The sequence below is a fragment of the Xiphophorus maculatus genome, chromosome 6 (genome assembly GCF_002775205.1).
Source record: "Xiphophorus maculatus strain JP 163 A chromosome 6, X_maculatus-5.0-male, whole genome shotgun sequence".
In the NCBI taxonomy this organism is placed as follows: Eukaryota; Metazoa; Chordata; class Actinopteri; order Cyprinodontiformes; family Poeciliidae; genus Xiphophorus; species Xiphophorus maculatus.
Genome location: NC_036448.1, coordinates 22208613 through 22219205, shown reverse-complemented (window position 1 = coordinate 22219205; position 10593 = coordinate 22208613). Strand labels below are relative to the sequence as shown.

The 10593-nt window shown below is 37.0% G+C and overlaps 1 protein-coding gene across 1 annotated transcript in view; it reads left to right on the top strand.

The window, feature by feature from the left end:
• Positions 1-1100: 1100 nt before the first annotated feature.
• Positions 1101-10593, top strand: part of LOC102230460 (rho GTPase-activating protein 29-like) — a 34314-nt gene continuing 24821 nt past the window's right edge. Inside the window, exons 1-2 of the mRNA XM_005801984.2 lie at positions 1101-1286; positions 3473-3870. Of these exons, the coding sequence (XP_005802041.1) occupies positions 3564-3870 (307 nt within the window). The 5' untranslated portion in view covers positions 1101-1286; positions 3473-3563. The remainder of the gene's footprint in view (positions 1287-3472; positions 3871-10593) is intronic.

Below are 10593 nucleotides of genomic sequence, written 5' to 3'. Positions count from 1 at the left end.
TTCAAAGTTCACGTCAAATATACGGCAAATGTTCTTTTAGTCAGATGTTATGAATGAATGTACAGACCAAAACAATGTAGCGCTTAAATGTGTTGCAGATATAAATTATGTATTTATATATACACACAAATAGCTTTAAAATGAAAGAATACTTGTCAGACAAACTGATCAGAGCTGATGGGAAGATAATTGACCTTTTATCTCTGACAGTATTAAGATCTCTCTTACTTTTCAGCTTAAACAAGATGAATGAAGGTATCCATCAACAGAATCTTTCAGGGTTCCTATACATTGTTACATTTCAAAACCTTTCCAGACTTAAATTTCCAGTTTCATACATTTCTATAGTACAAGTACAAAAGTTCACTCTGAATAAAAGCCTCCAAAATGAGAAGGAACAACAGACAGATTGAAAAGTAATGGACAAACTGTTAGGTAAGATGGGTAATGTATGAATTATGGACAGAATTAATGCACAAATACATGGCTGGATAATAGGCCATTATATTATGTATTTGGCCTATTATTCAAATACATGGCCAAATTCATTCTTGACTGCAAGAATGAATCAGCTTTAACTGGAATGTATTAACTTTGAATTTCTTTATATAATTGATTTAATTTGACCATATAAATATGATGCTTGAAAATAAAAATTTAATAAATATAAAGGCAAACAAATAGGTTGATGATCGATCAAACGAGGAGATAAAGTCAAATTACGAATATTGTTTTATACTCTATTTCTTATCCAAGATTGAAAAAATAATTCAAAACTTTTCCCAGAATATGTACATTATCTGACTAGAAACCCCCCCCCAAACATAGTCATACATTTCAACTTGTCTGTTCTATTGACACATCTTAATATATAAGTGTAGTCCGTACAGTTATCATTAGACGTTGTTGTGATTCAAATGAACCATAAAATTGGACTCGCAAATGAATAACGCATCTTTTTAATCAGTTAATAAGAAAAAAGTGGTTTTCTACCTCTGACTTAAAAATCTCCGTAGGCACCTGAATGCACCAGAGAAGAGAGAATTTAACCAATGAGAAGGCAAGTCATCCGTCACGTGACAACTAGTCTTGTAAACTACGATTGACTCCAGAGTTGCCGATAGTCTGCTTCTTGTCGATGTACAGTTGGTTTTCACGAACGTTCTGCCTTTGTGAGGATTTATGTTTGCCTAACGGAACGTCCCATGGTTTTCATTGCTTTGGAGAAGATTTAAGACGTTGTTTTGATACTTTTCTTACTACTATGTTTCCAAACTGCCTGGCAGGTGAGTTTTAAAAAGGCGCAGTTAACTGTGCCAGCAAAGCAGTTTCTGACCCGGTCGGGCTGTTTTCCCAGGCGGTAGGCATCATCACTTCAATCGGGGAAAATGAAAAGCTGAAGTATTATTGTTTGTAAGCTAGTTTTGTTTGCTTCGCTTGGTGACTTGACTTGTTGCTTGTAATTTCAGTCCTGTTTTTGTTAAAAATTATGAGTGCTTATGTTACTAACGTTTGGTTAAAGCAAAACGTCGTCTAACGGTTGGATTTACTAAATTAAACTACGTAGAAACTGGTGTAAATAAGATGCCTTTTATTAAAAATGTAGCTTTTTCATGTAAATAAACACGGTATTAACTGTTTTATTACATTTTAGCGTAACGTATATAAATCTGAAGTTGTACATCGATTTAAATAGTTTACAGCACAACACTCAGGGCCGGTCCAATGTTTTTTGGGGCCTGAAGCAGAATTTAATTTGGGAGCCCGCTTTCAGTTAAAGTTATCTGTGCACTGTGCTTAATTGTTTGGACAATAAACTTTATAATAGCTATTAATCAAAATTGATGGCATGACAGAATCAGTTCTGTTTTACAGTCACCTCAATCAGATTGCGTTGTTTGGTAAATACAGTTCCTTGTAAAACGAAGCATTCAGATTTGATAATTGTGAAGTGAAAGAAAAATAATGCGTGGCGTTGCACATACATACACAAAGCTGTATGTGTATGTATATGTGGAAGATAACTAACTAAACTTTTAACTAACCTTAAAAATAAGGATTATCTTGATAGTTGATAAATCTATCAGTGCTTCTTCATTAGTCGATGTCTGGAAGCCCAGAAGGTGAACCCCACCTTATATATCGTTAACCATATATCTTTAACTTCTCTACCTTTGTAAGACTGTTCAGAAATGCAGACCTCCATAGTTTTACATATACTGTACTTTTAAACTGTAACTTAAAATGATATCATATTAAACAGTTTATTTAAAAATATTTAGATTTTTGTTTTTCTTTGATCAGCTTCAGTTCTAAACTTGACTTCGTGGACCTTTTATTCTGTTCTGTGAAAAAAACCGTTTTAATTCGAAATGTGCCTGTCCAGAGTTTGCACACTCTGTTCACAATTTAAATGCACACTTATTGCAGTGGTTCTATATGATTAAAGAACAGCTCTATTTTGCACAGCCTGCAGTCAGCTTGGCGGTGGAGAACGGAAACTGTAATGTCCCCACAACTTCCTCTCAGGCATTGCATATAAGTTGTTCTGTTTGTCTTAACGGGGTTTTTTTTAGAGTCAATGTCATCATTTTTTGGCCTTATTATTGCAGTCTTTCCCCAGAACACACAATTGTGAAACATGGTAGTGGCAGGTTCATAATGTGGGGCTGCTTTTCTTCAGCAGGGAAAGGAATGGTGGTTCTACTTGTTGGGACGATGAATGGAGCTAAATATAGGACAATATTAGAAGAAAACTTGTTAGGCCTTGCAAAACTGATGGGGGTGGAGGTTCCTATTCTAACAGTGCAATGACATTAAACGTGCAGCCCAAGGAACAGTTTAAAAGTTTAGATCAAAGCATGTGGTTAGACTTGAAAGCTGCAGCTCACAGACGCTCTTCATTGAATCAGACATGAGCTTTTGCAAAGACGAATGGGTAGAAACGTCTCTCAGTTGTCAAGTTATTCAAAACTAATTGAGACAGTTTTACAAGCAGCTGAACCTCAAGGAGAGCTGTAACTTCAACACTCTTACTTTTGCTTTACAGTTATGTCCTACTTTTGATTACTTGTTGAGATTTGTTTACATTGTGGATTAGGTGTGATCCCAGTTTAGCTACAAGTTGTGGAAATTATTTAATTGTTAGCCTTGAATTATTACTGTTTTTACAAAACTACTTATCTATACATTAATACATATTCTGTATAGATTTGTATAATTTCAAATGAGACATCAGGTAATTCTTGAATTTGAAAATCAATCCAAAAATGTCTGAATGAGTTTGAGTCTGCTCATTCTTGACACACATGATGAGAATATACTTCAAATTTAAGGGCTCATTGAGGGTTCATGTTGTGGCGCCTCTAAGCAGCAGCCATATTTACTTAGGCCTCAGGCCAGCTTTAAATATACACTAGCAAAACTCAGTTACATCAGCTCCTGTTTTTACCGACGGTGCTCTGTCTTTCAGCCGTCCAGGGACGAGGGCACTGTGGTGAGTTCAGGGGCTAGCCGGTCAACTGTGCCACCTGTAAAGGGTGGCGGCTGCCCTGACTGCTGGGATGCTACGGAAGAGCAGCAGCAGTAGCAGCACCACCAGCAGCATCGGTGGAGGCACTGGGACAAAGCAGGTCCAGGAGCTTCCACTGCCTGCCTCCAAACCCCAAGAATCCGTATCGCCCCGATCCACCAAGACTTGGACCATGGGTCGCAGCACCAAGAACCCCACCTCTCTGAGCAACATGGGCCTGCCAACCCGACTCATGGGGGCCCCAGGAGTGGATTCGGACTATTTTCTGCAGCTGGTGAATGATGTGAGGTGGTTCGCTGATGTTCTTCTGAACCTCAAGGATGCTTTCCAACACAAAGGTGAGCTCTGATAGAGTTGGAACATGGTGGGTTTTTTTCTTAAATGTTATGTCTGTCATTGGGACTGTTTGGGGAATTTAGGGTGAGTAAAGTTTATTCTTTTGTTAGTTGCCTGCTTTTTATTTTGGTGACAATCTTTGGGTAATTTATTTGGCAAACTTGTCATGTCTCACTGTAAGAGTAAAACTTGTATAACTTCATCTAATCTTTTTTATTTAAAACACAAAAGCAATGGTTAGTTTTACTGCTCCTAGAATAATATGACAAAGATTATGATAGTAACATCTAATTTCTGCTCTGCATTTCTGAACTGTTACTCCAGAATTTAAACATGGATGTTCAGCTGCAGATGTTTACATACATTGTGCAAAGTGACACAAAACCTTTTTTTCTTGTTGAGTGACATTACATCAGTCTAAACATTTCCAGTTTAAGCTTGTTTGCATTAATACAATTATTAATATTTGCTAAATATCTGACAATTTTCAATTTGTTTTTAATTCAAATTCGGTTGTTTGCTCAGTATTTGGTAAAACCGTCTTTTAAACTTTATGACTTTGGTGAAACATTTTGGTATCAGTTCACAAACTACTCACAATAGTTTACCTAAATTTGCCATTGAGTCAGGTTTGTCGGCCACCCTGAAATATTTATACCAGATTTCAATATTGAACAAAATTTTCTCATCGGTAACTAATATAAATATTGTAAGTTAACTTATTAGAAGCTAAGAATGCCATATGATAAACATCTGGATTTTCACAAATTGACCAGAACCATGGGAAACCAAAAATTCACTCTCATTATTGTGCCATTTAACAAATAGAAATAATTCTGGTCATCCTAACTGACCTAAAGTAAAATATATTTTGTCTGACTTAATGTCAGATGGAGACGTTATAATGTATGTAAATATCCGGACAGTGGCTGTAAGTACAAGTATTGACGAGGTGTTATGTTAGATTTCTTTGTCCATTTGCTCTAAAGGAAACTCAAATCTCAGTATTTTCAGAGAGCTAGCACTCTGCAAGCAGAGTTGTTTTTGTCCAGATCACTGACAGGCAGCAAAGCGAACCAGTTGTATCTCTGCTTTGTTTTAAGAGAAGCCACAGGCTTCAAACAAAACTGACAAGTGTTTTTGTATTGCTCTAACTAAAAGTTACAATTTACCATAATGTCAATCAGCCAGAATCTCCAGTCAAGACTCCAGATTCACTTTTAACACACTGAAGAACTTTCTACGCTGTCATCAACTCCACTCACCCACGCATTAATACTTGCACACAAATGCACAAAAGAGGCAGACTGTAGATAGGAGACAGGTAACGCAATTTCTCTTTGTTTTCCTGCTTACTTGATGGCTTAACTTTTTGTTTGCAGACTCATACAAACATTTCACCCACACATATGAATATTATGGCACACAGTTGTATAAACACTGCCAGTGGGAGGCTGGCAAGTCTTTGTATAGAGGAAAGAAAAGGTTTATTTCACTATGAGTCAGCCTCTATATACCTATATGTTGCTATTTAAAAAAAGTTTCTTAGCTCTAAAGCAGCATTATGAAACAGCTTCATTTCGAGCTATTTGAAATTATTGATGAGTTGGATACTTTTTAATTAATAAGGAATGTTCCACTAATTAGGGCTTACGCCACCACTCTGCAAGATGCATACCCACAAAAACAAACATGCAGGGTCCTACTGTATATCGGGCAGAGGGAGTGAGTTGTTTAGTCATTCTTCTCGCTGGAGGAGTGAGAACCTTGGCTTCTGTCGTGCTGAGTGTTACTCTGTGCCATCACCAAAACATTTGGGGTATTCACCTTTCAGTTAGCAACAACCCCCTATTCAGCAGGTGGCTGAAATCATACCGCACGACCCCAAACTGTCATTTAGACTGTGGCTTTTCACTGAATTTGTTGTCAGTTTTCAACATTTTACAAAAGCAAAATATTGGGTAACCGTTGTGTGATGCTACTGCAATCGTGTAAACCACTTCCTCTTGGTGTAAGTAATCATTTTTCTGTTTTTCCTGCTAAATGGTATCAAGAATATGTGAAGTTTTTCAAAGAAAATTAACTTTTCGATCAGTAGTTATATAAGACTAGTAAAACACTAATAATTCTGCCACCAGGAAGCAACTTATCACAAGTAAAATCTGATCTAAAAGCAGATTAGTCTGCAGATCAAGTGGCAGTCGATGAGTTATGCATTCCTCTCTTGAATTTCCTGAAGTCTTGTGCAGTGTAAACACTGGGTATGGTTAGTAGTCTGTCTGGCTCCTGCTTCCTGTTAATGGAGCATTACTGGCAGGTTCCTTCGTCTCTACAGACAGACACCCGTCATCTCCCGTGTATATTTTTTAAGCTGGGTTGTGGAGTTCATGCGCTCTTCCTCATCAAACACAGAGGTTGTCACTCGTTACTGCCAAACTGTAGAGGACCTGTGTCATTGAGGCCTTGCCTAATCCTTAATAAGCATGTTTTTAATTTGCAATGTGATGGCTCCGTGGTTCAGATTTGCTGGTCTCAGTGTTTCTCAAGTTGTCGTCTGTCTTCACTTGTGCGTTCTTGTGCTTCCATTCCACAGCAGTTGGAGGACATGTGGCTTTTGTCTGAAGGGTCAGGAAGGTTTCAAAGTCTGGACAAAGTTACAATTGAAGGTCTGTTTTACATCGCCATGTCTGAAGCAAAGGTGTAAACAAATGAGATGAAGAACAGACCAGTGAAAGAACTTGGCTATAATTGGATATTGTCTTTTATTTAGCTTCAGCCTTTTGTTTCTTATTATCCTCAAATGTTCATTTTTTTTCCCCTGGAAATATTTTCCTGTAAATAAACCCTTAGATTTAAACCTGAGAGACGTCATCAAAAATATTTAATAGGGATTATCATTATGGCAAAGCTGAATTCCAGGCAGCCCGTGATCTCACCCTGTCAGATTTTGGGTTGTGACTAGCAGCACGTCTTCTATGATGTTTGCTTCAAGTATAAAACCACCACAGAACCAGCCCCTCTCTGCGGTTAAACAATGTTGCGAAGGCAAGGTAGAGAGGAACGTGGTGAGGTTAGCAAAACACAAAACATCACAGCGGCTTTGTTATTATTTTCATTCTCTGAAAGGTTTGTCACTGGAGTACTGTGTGAAATTAAGATTGTTTTGAGACCCTGCAGAGTTTCATTCCAGATTTCAGACTCTGTTCTTCACTTTGCTCAGTGTTTCTGAAAAAAATAAAAAAATAAAATAAACAAAAGAAAACCAAACAAACTTAGAAGTTTTGCTTGGAAGATGCTTGTTTTGTCTCCCTGAGCTCCTGCTAGTTTTTTGCTAGAGGCAGCAGAAGAGGAGTCTGCGTTTGGCTGATGGAAAACTACAGGGAAATTCATTGTTAACTGTAAGCTTATGTTAACTGGACTCATGCCATTTACAACCACAGTTTTGCACTTGAGGTTTTTTTTTTTTCAGGGATCTGATTGTGATGTTGGCTTTCCCTGTCTTATGTAACTGCCCCCACAGGTCACTCTGTGTACAATAAGCTGGTGTCTAAAGACTGCGGAGGAATTTAATCCAAGTAAAAGGTTGATGCTTAATGAGTTCTGTTATTGCAAAAGTCCAACAGCTTAAAACCTGTGTATAATTTTTCTTCTGCTACATAATCATACACTACTTTGTGCCAATCCATCACATAAAAAAGTGCATATTATCATGGAATACACACCACAGTGCATTTTAGATGCATTCTGAGGTTTTGGTGGCTACCTGGTGGGTATGCTGAAACACAAAATGTTGGCAGTATAATAGTAAATGTGCAAAAAACAGTGACGGGCTTTTAAAAGATGCTAGAGTATTTTATCATCCCTGGACTTCTTATCCACATAGTTTTTTCCTCTGATTTTTCTGCTGATGTTTCTGAATGTTTACCTACATTAAAAAAAAAATCCTTTAATTTTTTTTCAGCAAACATATTATCAGTGTGCAGAACTTGAATGCATGAGTCTTAAAATATAATATCCTACCCAACATTGCATCCTTGTAAGCTTATGTAATTGAAAAATTGCACACAAAAATATTGCAACATGGATTGTGCAGTAAAATCCCAGTGGATTTTACTTGTTTATAATGCAACGCTGTGTGAAAAAGTTCAAGGAGTATAATTAGTTTTGCTAACCTCTGTAAACACCCATATGACCCTCTGACACACCCTGATTTATGAACCTTAGTCTCTTGCCTTCCCATAATGCTTTAAATGATCAAAATTGTAAACCATGAACTTTACTAATAAAAAACAAAGGCAACATAACTTCATCTCACACCTTGTAAAAATACACATCTAGTTATGGATCTAACCATGTTGAAGAGAGCAATTGTTAAATGTTATTGAAGTTAAATGTTTTATTTGAGCTGATTTTAGCGTTAAGCTATTTAAAGAGGTTGCAGTTCCCACAATGGCTGGGTTAGCAAGAATTTAAGTCATGAAGCAAGAGCATTAATTGCACAGTGCTGTAGGGCTTGAATTAAAAAGAGATAGGTAGGAGAAGTGCCAAAAGTTCTTCATTCACAAATTTTCATTCCAGTTTCATTTGAATAAGACGGCTCTGTCAATGGCTTACGTCGGCATGAAAAAAGAGTCGTCTACAAGCAGAACTGCGGGCCCTTTCCCTTCCCCCCTCTCTCCTGCATACTCTACATTCCTCTTAAACAAATGCTCGCTTGTAGCCTTCAATAGGCTAATTGCAGGTATGAGCAACTTTTTCTATAAAATAAATTTATATTTGTGCCAGAATCTGAAATTCAAAATGAGTATTTAGAAGCTTAAACTCATGTGAATTGGAAGGAAAGTTTCCTCCCATTCTAAAAAAATCTAAAAAAATGATAAAACACCTGCAAGACTCAAAACAGCACAAATGTGAATGAAGTCTATGCAAGACAAAACTACAGCACAAAAACTAAATAGTTTTCTTTAAGAAGCACTCAATCCTTTGTTGGTTTTTACTATTTAGCTTTTCTTTTGTTTTTGTGCCCTCAAAAAAAAAATAGCATTAAATTTAGCCCTGAAATGTTCTTTTCTTTTCCAGAACTTGTGGAAATTTTCCAAGAAGTGTTGTGGTTTGTCCTCTACAGAGCCCAGAAATTGTAGGAATGTGTTTTAGTGTGTGGTGTACATTATAGTCAGCCTGTATAGACCGCTGCTGCTGGGTGGGCAGACGTTTTTAACTCCAAACTTCTCTTTTTCACAAGGAAATGATAATCAGAACACTACCTTACATTGTATCACTGTCATATTTGCTTGAGAGAGTTTAGTTTAGCTCTTTTAATCTTCAGACTACACACTGACACCGTTTCAGTGTAAAACAAATATTTCAGTGCATTGTCCTGAAGTTGCAGTTAAAAGTCTCCAGTATTTAGTTTGTAATGTGGGGTGAACATTTGGTCAGAGATGAACTATTTTAAAGGACATAGTTCAGTGCTGTGTAAGAAGAAGGGTTGAATGTCTTGGACTGAGGAATAAGTCCTGCTGACTCACAAAATAAAAACGTGTGTCATTGTTTAGCTCTGGGTGTCATCATGACTGATGGGATTTGGCAGAACTCCAGTTAAGCTGCATTGTCCTGTGTTTTAGAGTACCACTCTGTAACTGAGTTACTGTTCAACATTAGGGCGTATGTTGAACACATTTTAAATGTTTTTGGGTTTTTTTGTCTTTTAAGGAGAGGCTAGTTTATTAACTTCCTGTTTAAAAATGAGATCTGTGGTCAATTATGTAACCAGTTGGGGAAAAAAAGGAATTTATTTGCCTCCACCTCCTGACCTTTTCAGTGTATTTTCCTGCAGTGTTGGGATTTATTCACCATATTATAATAGTTTTAAACATTTCAAGCAGCTTAATTTATAGAGGTATGAATTAATGGAGTCACACACATTATTTCTTGATTGGCTCTTATATCTTCAGATGAAATATAGACAGTTCTAGTTTTGGTATTCATTAAATACATACAGAGAACTTCCTGTATTTTCGGGCCAAGTTTGTATTTTGATTCACTATTTTTGAATTCAATAAAAATCATGTAACGGTAGGGACATGTGATTTGATGCTTTAATTGGGAAAATATTTTAATTCTTTTCCTGTTGGATTCAGAATTGCTACACGTATTAAAGAACTAGCAGCACATTTTTGACTTTTATGTATTGTTGGTGAAAAACAAGAATCCAGACTGGTCAAAATTGGAGTCGTAAATTCAGAAACTGATAACTGGTATCAATCAGGAAAGGCCTAAATTTCCTTTCCTGATTGGAGAATCCGTTTTAACGCCGTATTCTCTGGCCGTTCAGCCACCACTGCTTTAAATAGCCTTATCTCATCAGTCATATCTTCTTACAAAATGTTTGCCTGATCCTCCAGAAGAGACCACTTACAGGTATTAGTTTCAATCAAAAGAAGTCAAATCTAGCACATTATATCTTAACGGTTTACAGCTTATTGGATAGATAGGAGGGATTTGTTGGGCAATAACTTTCCTGTGTGATGCTGAAGGATGTTTTTGTGCAAGCTTGTGGTGAGGGTGTGTATCCCAGGCTTCAATTTATGGTTGGAGATGCTGGATTTTTATGCAGGACTTTGGTCATGGAAAGGATTGTATTTGACACTTGGGCTCCTGCTAGTGAAGGATGTTACATTCAGTGGTATTGAATTGAAGCTTTGAAAGGAGCTTTAGCTTTTTAG